The 14,927-nt window shown below is 47.0% G+C and overlaps 1 protein-coding gene across 2 annotated transcripts in view; it reads left to right on the top strand.

Annotated features, from left to right (window-relative positions):
- The window catches only part of KLHL6 (kelch like family member 6), a 61,960-nt gene that overhangs the window by 40,051 nt on the left and 6,982 nt on the right, over positions 1–14,927 (top strand). For both annotated transcript variants that reach the window (XM_075004394.1, XM_075004393.1), the window contains exons 5-7: positions 1,603–1,840; positions 6,999–7,201; positions 13,436–13,649. In XM_075004394.1, the coding sequence (XP_074860495.1) occupies positions 1,603–1,840; positions 6,999–7,201; positions 13,436–13,649 (655 nt within the window). The remainder of the gene's footprint in view (positions 1–1,602; positions 1,841–6,998; positions 7,202–13,435; positions 13,650–14,927) is intronic.

Here is a 14,927-nt window from a genome sequence, read left to right as displayed (position 1 = left end):
AGAGGAGTATCAGGAGAGGGCAGCGGGCAGGCAGAGGTGTGTCATGAGTGTACAGGGATTGGTGGAACCCTGTTGTCCAAGGGGAAGGGGCTAGATGGGCTCCCTGGATAGGAATTGCTTAGGGCACCACAAAACACTCCAAATAGGATTGACCCTTGGATGGGTTAGGTTTATGTGGCCCTGTGGCAAGGCCCTGTACAAACTTGCTGGAGAGCTAGGTTCAGATGTCGATCCCAGTGCCTGTCTGCCTGAGTGGGCAGTGTTTCTGGGACAGTGGAATTGTGCAAAAAGCATGCCTGGATACCCAAGGGGCCGAATGTACACTTTCAAAAGCCCGGTCTGGTGCTGACGGCTGAGAGTTGAAGGACTGTGAAGGACTGTGAGAGGGGGATTGTAGCTCTGACACAGATGCTCAGACTTTCTGACAGTGTAGTAAGTTATACTGAGCGAACACAGAAAGGAATTCCGCCCCGCTCTGCTTTTTAATTTACATTGGTTATGTCAGTTTATAGAAATACACTGTAAATTAGTTTCAAAAGTCCAAGAAAAACATCTTGTGCTCCATTTGACAGGGCAGAAATTTCAAATAAATGATAAATTCTTGCATGCTATGAACAGCTTTCCTTGAATTTCCCACTGCATTCACTCCAGTGGGACTAATGACGTATCTACTGGGAGCAGCACATGAGAACCGCTGAGCTGAAACTGTGACTAACTCCCCTTGTGAATATTCTTGTAAGACCAGCATAGCGCTTCAACGCTTTTATCAGCAGCATGGAAATTTGACTAGAATCAGTCTCACGCTGCACCTGGAACCTGCATTTAGACTCGGGGGAGTTTGTACTGAGGTTGGATGGTCCAGTGGCTAGCGCACTAGCTTACAAGCCTTAGCTTCAAGTGCCCGGGTAGCAACGTGCTTCCTGTGTCACCTTAAGTGAGTCATTTGGCCCCCGTGCTCAGTTTCCCGCCTGTACAAGACGGATAATAGTATGCCCCTGCCTTGCTGAGGTGTTGACCAAATAAATGGATTAAAGGCTGTAAGGTGCTCCAGTACTGTGCGGTTAGGGGCCACATAAGTACCTAAAATAAACACGTGAGTGCTGACTGCCATTTTTCTGGGAGGGTGCCCCACCCCTATTCTGCCTTGACATTATGCCCCGACTCGATGCTGTCCACAATGCCTCATGACTTCCTCCTCCTGCTCTGTCCCCTCACCTGAAGCCCCATGGTCACTCCACCTCTTGCATCCACTCTTTACTCCCTTCCCCCCATATTCTGCCAGCAGCTGAAGAGCTGACAGGCAGCCTGTTGCACCACCATGGTGGGGAGGTGCTGAGAACCCAGTATTTTTTTCCAGGGGTGTCCACCCCTAGAGCCCCCACAGAGTTGGCACCTATGGATAGACAAAGGTGCTCTTGGGCATGGTTAATACCAGGTGAGAGGAGACTCCATTCAGTGTATCTACCACAGGGAAAAGTTGGCCCATTTACTGAACCAATGGGAGGTAAACTAGTGAGCTCTTCACAGCACAGGGTATAATGCTACTTTCTAATCATACATGTGATGCACCCTGTGTATTCCTTCTACGTTGCTTGTGTCTAGATTATTTCTGAAAGAACAAAGCCCCGGATGCACGAGTTCCAGTCGGAGGTGTTTATGATCATAGGCGGTTGCACAAAGGATGAAAAATTTGTCGCAGAAGTTACTTGCCTGGATCCTTTGAGACGAAGCCGTTTGGAAGTGGCAAAATTACCAATCACCGATCAGGAAACAGAGAGCGAGAATAAAAAATGGGTGGAATTTGCATGTATCACACTAAAAAATGAAGTCTACATATCAGGTAAGGAGCAAGGTGATACCGGTGGAGATCAAAGAAGGGAATGTAGGAGTCTCACAAACAAAGGAGAGGAAACAGTTGCAGCTTTTATGTGGATCTGTGGCCCTGAACCTTTGCGGACTACTGTTACCCCTTCCAGGAGTCTGATTTGTCTCCCAAGTCTCATCTCCCTTAAAAACTATTTGTCAACAAAATTAGGCTTAAAAATATAAAAAAGACATCACAGCCACACTATGACTGAAAAATGGCTGACTTTCTCATTTTTACCTTATACTTATCAAATAAATCATTTGGAACACAAATATTGTGCTTAGATTTCAGCGTGCAGTGTACAGAGCAGTATAAAGAAGTCATTGTATGAAACTGTAGTTTGTACTGACTTGACTACTGCATCTTACATAGCCTGGTGTAACATTAGACAAATATCTAGATGAGTTAATGTTCCCCCTGAAAGACCTCTGTGTACCTCCAGGGTTACATATACTCTGGTTGAAAATACTGGTGTAGAATATATACTGTGCTTTGTAAATTTACATATACCCACGAAATCTTGGGTGCTACAGGACTGCTTGTTATTCGTAAAGCTACAGACTAATATGGCTACCCCCTGAGACTCCTTGTAGACGGTGAGTAGTAGAGCATTTCTCCCGTTGTCTTTGAAAGGGACTCCTCACATACATTGCCATGGTTGAGAGACAGGCTTCTGAGAAGGACTGGGTTAAGTGGTAGGAACCCTGAGCCTTTTAGAATATTAATGAGCTCATTTTTTGAGCAATTGCATAGTGTGTGGGTCCAACGCTCGCATGCCAACATGCCAGGACCAATAGTTATAGAAGGGCCTTTTACAGCTGCCTATGCAGCATAGAATCAACAATAGCTACTGCCAAGCCTTTCTGGAAGACCTTGAGGGGAGTTCTGCATGAAGAAGCAACAGTCAATAATTTGCAAACAGGAATTGCGCTGGTTTTGCTTGTGATTGATAAGTCGACGTTCAGAAGAACTTCAGTAGTGCAGATGATGAGACTCTAAAAAGCAATCATTTATTGAAAGCAGAGTAAATTACCATCACCACTGGGAGGCCCAAGAGGCATTGCACAAGGCAGCTGTGTGTATTGTGATTGTGAATCACACAGGGCCATCAGACAGACAGCCTCCAGTCAAAGCCCTGCTCCGGTTCAGTCAGCATGTCCTGCGAATCCTAGGTGGCCAAGTGCAGTTAGCAAAACTACCCATCCCGGGAGACTGTCCTGATTATGACAATCTTGTGGCCCAGTGAGATGAAGCAAGGCCATTCATGTGACTCACTCCAGCTGCGGTTGCCCCTTGCTGGTTTAGGGGATTAGCAATGGAATACAGAGCCTTTTATTTTGCACTCACAAGTCCCTAGGCAGGTCAGATCTGTAGTGACTCATTACAATCTGAGAGCTGTTTTGATGACCTATTGGGAGTTACTTTGGTGATCTCATTCTGCTTCCAAACCATCCTCGCCTCAGCCACAGGGCACATCCTAACTGCCAGTCATGTGGAGAGGCTGGAGTGAATGGAGGCTGCAGGTTCCCCAGCAGGGCATGAAGAGCGAGGTTGTGTGGGGCAGCTTGCTCAGCCAATGCCAATACTTGCCGGGTGCTTCACTCTGCAGATTTCTTCATCAAGCACCTTGCCTAGCTGTGACGTTTACTTCAACCATGAGTGAAACAGAATGGTGGGAAGAGCTGGGTGGTGGAGTCAAATGGGAACATTCTGCCCAGAAGATGACAATGGGGTAAAATATCTCCCATGGCATCTGCCTTTAAGGCTACAGAGTTTTTAACAAGCTCACTTCAGCTTAGCCTGTATTAAATCTCCGTGTTCTGGGGCCAGGGTTCATGCTCCCACACCCCCCGTTAGTTTAAGGGAAAGAAATTTTCTTTTCATCCCACCATGACATTCTGCTCTTTATTACTCCTGTCATTCAATTGTCCTTAGTGGGGGAATTGAAGCCACAATTCCACCTGGGAATATTTAACAAACATGTCTCCCCAGTCCTTTGCAGCTGACACACACACAAAGCTGTTTACTGCCTGCCTCTCACTGCTCAGTCTGTCTCCTTAGCCCCAGGCCTTTTTCCTTCCATCACCTCTGGCTTCTCTGGTTCTCTCTGTCCTCTTTAACTGCTCTGCCTCTGGACACGCCTGGACATGCCCTGCTGTGAAGGAACTGCTTACTTTGATCAGATGGATACTAACACACTTCCTCCCCTTCATCTCCTCTGTTCCTGACTACTTTATCTCCTTGGTCTCCTCCCATCTGCTTTTCCCCTTTCTACTCCAACAAAGCGGCACTGGCCAAGGTTATTAATTGTTTCCTTCTAGCTAAATATGCTTGTTCTTCCTGATTAGCCTGCTGTCTCTGAGACTATCACCTTCTCCTTTTCTATTTGCTTTTGTCTCTTGGCTTCTATGACTTGGTTCTTTGCTACCTTGCTGTCTGTTCCTCCAGTATCCCTGCCTCCTTATCCCGTGCCCCCTCCCCGCTTGCTGGTTTCCTTCCGGAGATCTGTTGGAGATCTCAGTCTTCTAATGACTGCACTTACTGCTCTTAATGAAGAGAGAACATTGTGTCTCCCTTCCCATAAAGCTTAGGGCATTATTTCTCAACCAAGGGTACCTGTACCCATAGGGGTGCACTGAGGTCTTCCATGGGCACATCAACTCATCTAGAGATTTGCTTCGTTTACAACAGGCTATATAAACACACTAGTAAAGTCAGTATGATCTAAAAGTTCATTGAGGCAATGACTTATTTCTACTGCTTCATATGCCTTACGCTGAAATGTAAGTACAGTGTTTCTATTCCAATTAATTTCTTTGATAATAAGATGGTAGAAAGTCAGCAAGTTTTCAGTAGTCATTTTGTGTGTGTTTGTAAGGAATCAGTTTTTAAGTGAGGTGTAACTTGGTGGTCTGCAAACCAAATCTGACTCCTGAATAGGGTACCATAATCTGGGAAGGTTGAAAGGCACTTATTTCAAGACCTCAGGACCGTGTTTCTGAACTGGTGGTACACATACCCTGAGGGGTACATGAGAAAAGGTGGGGGGGCGGTACTTTTACATTTTCTTACGTCATAAGAAAAGGTTGAGAAACACTGGCTCAGGGCAAGGAGGTTAAATGCCTCCCGTTCTCTCAAAAAATCTCTCTCTCTCGCAACCTGTAGGCAGAATTCAACAGTGAGGTTTAGTTCAGATTCTTGTCAGGGCTGATTTCTAATGCAGGAGAGGACAAATTGTAATGTAAAAGGGAAAGTTGGTGCAAAGTGTGGACAGAACGTTGCTGTCTCTGAATGCTGCTGCAGATAACACCGGCGTTCTGCATTCACACACTTCACCAGTCTGAGTGCAAATAAAATAACATGCACATGTGAAAAATTCAGAGACACAACGACATCAGTGAACCTTTCTAGCATGCTAAGTATCTCCTAGTTAATCTGTTATTCGTCTCAGAGACGTGTGCCCTCAGTTTGCAGTGATCTGCCTGTGTTGTGCAGCATATAAATGAGGGCAGACAATTCGGTAATGGAATATGAATCCTGCGTGCAGTAGATTCACTGGTGAAGTGAGTGTGTAGCTGGATTGTAGGTTATGCAGTGAGGGTCTCAGGCCGTGCAATGGGTTGCACATTAACTAGTTCTGTTCATATTCCAGTTATGTGTTCGGAAATCAGTGGACCAACCAGATAGAACTCTTCTACGTAACAGCAGCTCCCCTGGTGCAAAGCTGTTTTGCATATCCCCAGCAGAATGTCCCCAGCATGGGGGACTTCTCAGCCTTGTTTTTTTTATTGAGATCACGTTTGTTCATTCACTCGTTCCTAACCAAAAGAAGGCTGAGAGGGGATGTGCTTGCTCTCTGCAATCACATCAGGGGATAAATACCAGAGAAGGTGAAGAGTTACGTAAGCCCCAAGAAAGGTGCTGGCACAAGAACAAATAGGTCCAAACTGGCCATCAACAACTTCAGGATTGGAATCAGAAGCACTGTCAGAGGGGTGAGGTTCTGAACAGCCTCCAGGGGGAACTGTAAGGGTAAACACTATAATTAGTTTTAAGAGCGAGCTGGACATATTAGTGAATGCAACTGAGGAAGTTGCCAGAGATGAGTTGAGGGTGGCCTGGGCTGCCTTGGGGGCTCACTTCTGTTTTGCATCTTTTCCTTCTAAAGCTCATGCTTCAGGGTTCCAGCTGGCCACCTAGAAGGGATCAGGAAGGAGTCTCCCTCTCCCCACTTATAATAATGCTTTTTATTATCTCCTTCCTCTGAAGTATCAATGGGGCCATGGCTGGAGATAGGACCTCTCATGTGGAGGTCCAGGGCTTTGTGCTGGTACAGACCATTCTTTCCCTCAGGTGCTCGGCTGGCTGGTTTTTGTTCACATGCTCAGGGTCTGATGAACCATCATCTCGGGTTGGGAAGGAACTTTGCTCCTGGGCAGATTGACAGTGACTTTGTGTTTTGTTTTTGCTGCATCTTATGAGTGTGGGCAACCTTCCAAGTACAGCTGGTTATAATTCAGTTCCTCCCTCTCCTACCACAGAGGAGCTCAGTTTTGGTTCATATTGGTTCTTCCCATTCTCTGCCTGTGGCACATAATAGTCTAGTCTCCTGTGAGTCTCATTTGTGTTGTTAGATTTAATGTACAGGTGGACAATAGACAAGTCAGACTAGATGATTGGGTGACCCCTTCTGGCTTTAACCTCTACAACTAACATTCTACAAACAGCAATGGGGCTCATTCTTGAGATTCTACCACCATCATTTCAAGCAAGAGGCCACTGACTACATATGGAAGTTACGAAAGCCAAAGAATAGGTGATAGTACAGCTGAAACACAAATAGCGATTGATGTCTATTGAAGAGATGACTTGCAAAACAATGTTAAGGAATTTTCCTTCCCTGTCCAAAGTATAGCAATGCAAATTTAACTCAACGAGCCTTAAGCATACAAGTTGTCTTCTTCTAAAGTAAATACTGGCCACTGCTAGAGATGTAATTCCAGAGCATATGTTGTGAACCATTATTTTTTCTTGTCTGACAAATCCTCGTGAAAAATAGAACATACTAGAGCTACTGAGCAAATATTTGTCCTGCCAATCATGTCACTTATGTGCATTGTCTACCCTGCAGGTGGGAAAGAAACTCAACATGATGTCTGGAAATACAATTCCTCCATCAACAAATGGATTCAAATTGAATATTTAAACATTGGGCGCTGGAGGCACAAAATGGCTGTGCTAGGTGGCAAAGTGTACGTGATTGGAGGTTTTGATGGCATACAGAGAATCAACAGCTTGGAAACATACGATCCTTTTCACAACTGCTGGTCAGAGGTAAGTTATAGTCAAATTCTCCTGTTTCATGCAGCACTATTGAACCTAATTGACATCAGGGAATTTTGTTAGGCATTTATTGTCTCAAAATAAATAAAATAAAATCTATGCTACATACACATCAATCTATTAGTTGTGCATTCCAGCTGAAAACCCAGACTTCAAGGAAAGCAGGATCAAAGTAAGAATCAGTTCTGCCATCCTGCTGAACGATCTCATCTACAACTGTTTCCTTGAAGTCAATGGGATTACTCACAGAATAAAGTCTAATACTCTATAGGAGTCAGGGGGCAGAATGAGCCCTAAATTTGTGGAAGACAGACATAAGGGAGCTGCAAGAAGGCCTGTGGCACCTTATAGACTAACAGATATTTTGGTGCATAAGCTTTCATGGGCAAAGACCTGCTTTGTCAGATAAGGGAGCTGGTAATCCATTAGTTGTGAAAGCGTACATGCAGACCAGTATCTCAGGGTAGGCCCTAACTACACAAAAGATTGACCTGGTCAGGGTCCATCTTCCAGGGTTCGATTTTGTGTGCGTGGTAGAGACGTGAAATCGAACTATCAGGGGCCAGCAATCTATCCCTATAGTCTTCCCCCGCCTTATGAGGGTAATTCGTTCCTGAAAAATACCTCTTAGGGTGAATTCTCGTAAGTTGAAAATGTAATTGCCATTAATTTCAATGTGAAAAAATTTTATGTGTTCCTGAGCCCCAAAATTTACACCCATTTATGCTAAAACAACACCAAATCCCATTAAAATGAACACAGTTACTTCAATAGTTAATATTAGTTATCATAACACAACCTAACAAGGGATTTTCCCTTCATTAAATACTCTATAATATGGCTGTTTGCCTGCTTTCGGGGGGCTGGCCCAGGTGCAGAGACAGGGCTGCAAGGGGAACAGAAATTGAAGAGCACCTGGGCAGGGCGGAGGGCTCCAGGAAACCACGGCTGGGCGCTCCGGAGAGATGCACCAGGTGGGATGCAGCTGCTGGCAGCCGTTGCCTGGAGCCATGGCCTTTCTCCCGCTGCAGGACGACCGTGTCCTGCTGAACAGCGTGAAATCCAACTCAGTCCTTGTAAATGCGAAGAAATGCCTCATAAGCTGAAGTAGGGGAATTAAATTAAATTCCTTGTAAAGTCGAATTCTTGTAACGCGAATGGGTGTATCTCGGGGTATGACTGTACTCCTCAGTCTTGCGAGGCTTAAGGGACGTTGACAGGAGAGTCTGTCCTGTTGACCTCCCTCTGTGAGATAGCCAGGTTAGTCGATTGCACATAAGTTGAGTCTAGCTACGCAATTGCCATAGCTAGAATTGCATGCCTACAATCGACTTACCTGTCTAGTGTAGACCTGCCCACCTACATTTCAACACAGGTGTAAAACAGCCTTGGGGATTAGAAAGAACCTCAGAGGATAAAACAAATGGGCCAACTAAAGAGACACCTGAACAAGGAGGAGTTGCTGGAAGTGGTGAAATGCAGACCCAGGAAATCATTAGCAGGAGGGTGCATTACAGATGCATTGTGCGGCATAAGCTGGAGAAGAGACCAGAACCTGTTGTTTTTATGTACAATTTGCTAGGGACCTCAGTAACCTGGCAGTGTGGAAGATTCCTCTTCGCATCGTATTGTGCTTCCACCTGAGACTCTGAAAGCACCTTACAAATAAGTGCCTGGTTGTGTTTAAGGCCTGGCTTGTGCTGGAGAGGGGAAGGGATTGCATGGCATCATAGAAAGCCAGGGTCACACTGCAGCCACAGCTCTGCCACCCTGTTCTACAGCAGGCCAAATCTGCCGAGTAGGCACTAAGTCCTCTTTTCACAGCTTGCACTAGGAGGGTCAGAGCCTTTTGCTCATCTGCAGGCTTGTGCCTGAGCTTGCAGAGAGATGCCTTGCACTCTGCTCTACCACACCCCTCATTTTGCACCCACAAAGGACTGACAGCAGGGAGCTTTGGTCAAAAACTAGGATGGTGGTAAGAATCCAGAGACAAGGTGGGCCAGTGGATTGAGTTGAATAGAAAGGCAATGGTGGTAATTATGAAAGCAAAGATGGATAACGGGCCAGGACTCAAATTTTCAGGACGATAAAGATGAGGGTGGTCATAATGCCAAAGCACTCAGAAGACAAAAGGAAAAGCAAGAGAAGTAAAGCAAATTTGGGCTGGCCCTTTCAGTGCAGAACATGTCATGCAGCATAAGTGGCCCTGACCAAGCCTAGGCTGAAAAAGAGGAGCCATGGGATGACAGTTTCAAGAGGTCCCATAGATAGATGGACCACTTCCTGTATGTAAATGTACACTGCCCTGTGATTGTACCTGATTGTGGGCTGTTGGTAGAATGGGGCTGTATTTTAGGCCTGTGTCTCAAAGGGCCATAGCAGATGTTAAGCTTCCTTGAAAAAGAAACTACTGTCAAGACCCTTTATGCTCAGACACCATCACTTGTTCTACTTTTCTTCTCTTGTGCTGCTCCTTATGGGATGAAGAAAAACATTGGCTACTTAAGGTAAGCTGTGCGTACTCAGGTTTTGCTATTACTATGTTTGAGGAGATGAATTAACAGCCCTGGGGAATCACACCAACCACTTCCCACACAGTGCCCCCTGCCAGCTGTGTAACCTGGCTCTTTGGCACAAGGAAGATACAAGCAATCAGATTGTTTCATGTCGGTGGTTGTCTCCTGGAACCTTCTGACTCCCCACTGTAGCTCAAAGATAGCTGAGGTTTAGGTGGCACTAATGTCTTGAAACCCCCATGAACTGAACTCAATAGCACAGATTTGAACTTGGGGAAATCAAAGCCATTACCTTGCACCACAGGAGCCTGCACAGCATCATCGTCACAGTCCATCATAGTTCCAGAAGCTCTGTGCTCTCTGCCACTTCCCCGTGCAGTAAACGCCTATCCCACCACCCTCTTCCCATTCCCAGAGCAAGGGGCTGGTCTGACACTTCCCTGGGGAGGATGATGGAGGCTGCAACAGTTCCAACCTCTGAAAAAAAATCCCTTACACACGCAGCACCCACTTAATAATCCCCTCAGCTGGAGTCCAGCTAGAGTTCATGCCTTTTCTAACAGGTTCAATTGGAAAAGGTTTAGTGATGTTTGTTTAAAAGAAGAGCCTAATAAGCCACTCAGATCTCTCAGTGTTCCAGTCTGAGCGGAGGACATTCTCCTGCCATTGCCCATGGTAAGTTATGTACCTGGAGACACACCTATATGGCTCATTTTACAAATCGCTCTTCTCTGAGTCGCATGGGCCACAGCTCCCCGGCGTAGGGCAGGTGAGATGCCCACTGTTGCTCTGTCTCAGGGGTTCCTCTTTCCCTGTGCTTTCACAATAGAAGCTGGATGCTGATAAATCCCAGTAAAGAAGATGGGCTGAGGCAGGGGGTCAGGCTGCCCCACATCAGTGTGTCCCTGGCTGCTTGGTGTTGTGAGCACTGGCTTTATAATCCAAGGGTTGTAAGTTCACTCCTTGGGAAAGCCCTTTAGGAGTCTAGAGCAAATGGATCACAAAAAAATCTTTTGGGATGGTGCTTGGCCCTGCTGAGCGGGACTGGACTTGATGACCTCTCCAGGTCCCTTAGGCTACGTCTACACGTGCACCCAACTTCGAAATAGCTTATTTCGATGTTGCGACATCGAAATAGGCTATTTCGATGAATAACGTCTACACGTCCTCCAGGGCTGGCAACGTCGATGTTCAACTTCGACGTTGCTCAGGCCAACATCGAAATAGGCGCAGCGAGGGAACGTCTACACGCCAAAGTAGCACACATCGAAATAAGGGAGCCAGGCACAGCTGCAGACAGGGTCACGGGGCGGACTCAACAGCAAGTCGCTCCCTTAAAGGGCCCCTCCCAGACACACTTTCATTAAACAGTGCAAGATACACAGAGCCAACAACTAGTTGCAGACCCTGTATATGCAGCACGGACCCCCAGCTGCAGCAGCAGCAGCCAGAAGCCCTGGGCTAAGGGCTGCTGCCCACGGTGACCACAGAGCCCCGCAAGGGCTGGAGAGAGAGTATCTCTCAACCCCCCAGCTGATGGCCGCCATGGAGGACCCCGCTATTTCGATGTTGCGGGACGCGGATCGTCTACACGTCCCTACTTCGATGTTGAACGTCGAAGTAGGGCGCTATTCCCATCCCCTCATGGGGTTAGCGACTTCGACGTCTCGCCGCCTAACGTCGATTTCAACTTCGAAATAGCGCCCAACACGTGTAGACGTGACGGGCGCTATTTCGAAGTTACTGCCGCTACTTCGAAGTAGCGTGCACGTGTAGACGCAGCCTTACAGCTCTGTGTGATATGTATATAGCTTCTGCTAGGTGTTTAGTTTACAGTAAACCCTCGAGTTATGTGGGAGCTGCATTGCTACAACCCCCATGTAACTAAAATTTTTGCGCAAGTCAGTGGGGAGAGATGGGAAACTGACCAGCCCACCAGAGCTGGTCAGTTTCCTGGCTCCCCAAGTGGCAGGGAGCCGAGAACCTGGGGGCAGCCTGGTTCCCATCTCCCCATCACTTGTGGGACATGGAAAACTGACCAGCTCATGGCTGGTTTGTTTCCCAATTCCTGCCAGTGCAGGGCAGCTGGGAACCCGGCTGCTGCTTGGTTCCCAGCTTTCTGCTACTTGGGGGACCTGGGAAACTGACCAGCCATGAGCTGGCCAGTTCCACAGGTCCTGCAAGTGGTGGGGATCTGGGAACCAGACAGCAGCCTGGCTCCTGACCTTCTCCTTGCAGAGCTGGGAAACTGACCTAGGCATCAGCCTCAGTCAGTTTCCTGGCTCCAGCCAGTGGAGGGGAACAGGGAATCATGGGCAGCCTGGCTCTTGGCTCCCCTCCACTCCTTGGAGCCAGGAAACTGACCAGCCCACCAGGCCTGGGGGAAGGCAGGGAGAAAGGGCTGTTAGCTTTTCTAGCTGACAGCTGCAGAGCAGCTTCAAGTGGTGCTTAACTCGTTACCTGCAACTTGAAGCTGCATATTTCCAGGGTTTATTGTGTCTCAAAATATATGAACCAAATTGTCTACTACACACACATCAGTCTATTAGTCAACATTCCTCTGCTCTCTCCCTATCACAACAGAGCAATTTTGGCCACAAACTCATGCACCACTCCATTGCAACCCCCTCTGCTGACACTGCAGGTTATTGACATTCACATGTTAATTTTTCATAGCTGACCAAAATGGGCACTTTGTGGAAGGGACACTGTCATAGCTGATGAGCTTATGATCATGCCTTTTTCTTTTGGGTCAGGTTTCAGGCAAAGCATGGCCTCACCAGGATGACAACCCCTCCCACCATTCTATTTGCTTTCTTGCACAATTCCTGCAATCACACAAGGTCTTGGCACCCCAATTTCACTCTCCAGGGTGAGAGTGTTTTAAAGGTAGTAGCTTCTTGGTGCACTGGGAAGAAATGTGATGGTTCAGACCCACCCCAGCCAGAGCCGGCTCTCCAAAAGTCGGACTTGCAGGGAATTCACTGTTGCATCTCTTCTCCTACAGACGTGGTACAGACAAGTTCAGTGGTGCATCCCCCTCTCATGATGGCTTCTAGGAACACCAATGGCTGGTTGGTTTCTCTGAGGCTACATCTACATGTGGCACTTCTTCTGGAAGCGGCATGGTAATGAGCAGTCCAGAACATGCTAATGAGGCACAGATGTAAATTTCCCATGCCTCGTTAGCGTATGGCCACGTGATGCAGAGTCTGGAAGAAGCTCTTCCAGATGCCAAAATACACATGCAGCTGCGCAGCCCACAGGGATCTTCCAGATGGAAACCCTCCCTCCAGAAGCCCCCTCTTCTTCAAAATTATGAGAGCTAAAGATGCAACATTTTGAGGAAGAGGGGGCATCTGGAAGGAGGGTTTCCTTCTGGAAGATCCCCGCAGGCCGCACTTCCACATGTGTGTTTTTGAGTCCAGAAGAGCTTCTTCTGTATTCTGAATGACATGCCCATATGCTAATGAGGTGCAGGAAATTTACATCTGTGCCTCATTAGCATCTTCCAGACCGCTCATTGCCATGCGACTTCCGGAAGAAACAGCACGTGTAGATGTAGCTTGAGAGACTACAGAGTACTGCCTGAATGTTGCTGACATGCAAAGGGAAAGCAAGTCACCAGTCTATATGCCATGAAACCCAAAGGATTTTTCAGGGGTTGGTAACATTTTTTTTGTGTTTGTTTTTTTTTATGGTGCTGTAGGCAGCTCCTCTCATGGTCAATGTAAGCTCCTTTGCCACAGCCAGCTACAAGAAGAAACTCTATGTGATTGGGGGAGGACCCAATGGCAAACTGGCTACAGACAAAACTCAGTGTTACGACCCAGCGGTGAACACCTGGAGCTTGAAATCACCTATGCCGGTTGAAGCAAAATGCATCAATGCTGCAAGTTTCCGTGACCACATCTATGTTGTGGGTAGGTAAAGCAGTGATGAGGCTGGTGAAGCACTGGAATACATTACCTAGAGAGGTGGTAGAATCTCCATCCCTAGAGGTTTTTAAGTGCCGGCATGACACAGTCCTGGCTGGGATGATTTAGTTGGGGTTGGTCCTGCTTTGGGCAGGGAGCTGGACTTGATGACTTCCTCAGGTTTCTTCCAGCCCTAGGATACTATGATTCTATGACATCCTTTTTGTCTGAACTCAGTGCAGCTTATTTTTTTTTTTTAACTCCAAGAACCTTGGAGAGAACCTTGGAGAGAAGCATAATCAAATGGCTATTATCCTATGCTGTGCTTTCGGGTTCTAGGTGAGGGAAGGGGAACCCTGAGCACTCAGCCACTGTCACACCCACTCTAGTCTACAGTCCAGTATAGATGCAGGCTGTTGGCCATAGGAAGCGTATTGCACAGGAGCTGCGTATCTGGCTGTGAATTTTTTGTATAGACTTCAACGGAGGACCCACTGCTCCAGCTCCCATCACAAGACGACATTCAGGGTTGATTACATTTGTGGGCAGATTCGTGGTGCAAGCTGAAAGAGGATCTGTTAAACTGTATATGATCCTTAAACGGCAGAGGGTGCACACCAAACATGTACAGGTTGGACCTCTCTAATACAGCAATCTCTCATCCGGTAACATCCGTAATCCAGCACGATTTTAGTTAGCTGGGTGACCACATATCAAGGTGTGGCCGAGTTTCCTGTGGTCCCATAAAGTTTGTTTCCAGCCACCAGGCTTCGCTCTGTGTTCTGTGCTGTTATTTAGCTGTAATTTGCACTTAAATGTCTTCTAAGAGCCCTGTAAGCTGTGGGAGTGTTGGTAAAGTGGTAGACAATATTGATCACCTATGTTCTGGCAAATTCTCTCATCCAGCACCGGTCAGGTCCCGAGGGTGCTATAGTTCATTACCTTAGCAGAAAAAGCCTACTCTCCAGATCATCACCTCATCGTGGTGAATGGGCTTGTGTGTTCCAATGATCCTGAGAGCAATGCCACAGGGAGTCTTGTGCTCCCAGTCTGGTTGTCCATGGTAGCAATATCAAGGAGGAGTGTCCATACAAAGAGCAATCTTAAAAGTTCTCAATGGCAGAACAGGTAGAGGATAGCAAAGGTAATGCTACAATGTCTGTGATGGCAGAAGGCTGAAGTGGACAGGAGACTCCCAGTTGTCATGGATTCCACGCCATTGGACCTGAGTTTTCTATTCATCAAGAACGGTGTGGTGGCTGCAGTGCAACAATCCCCCCATGT

The sequence above is a fragment of the Carettochelys insculpta genome, chromosome 10 (assembly GCF_033958435.1).
Source record: "Carettochelys insculpta isolate YL-2023 chromosome 10, ASM3395843v1, whole genome shotgun sequence".
Lineage (NCBI taxonomy): Eukaryota > Metazoa > Chordata > Testudines > Carettochelyidae > Carettochelys > Carettochelys insculpta.
Note: the sequence above shows the minus strand (reverse complement) of the source record. Positions and strands in the feature narration are given on the sequence as shown.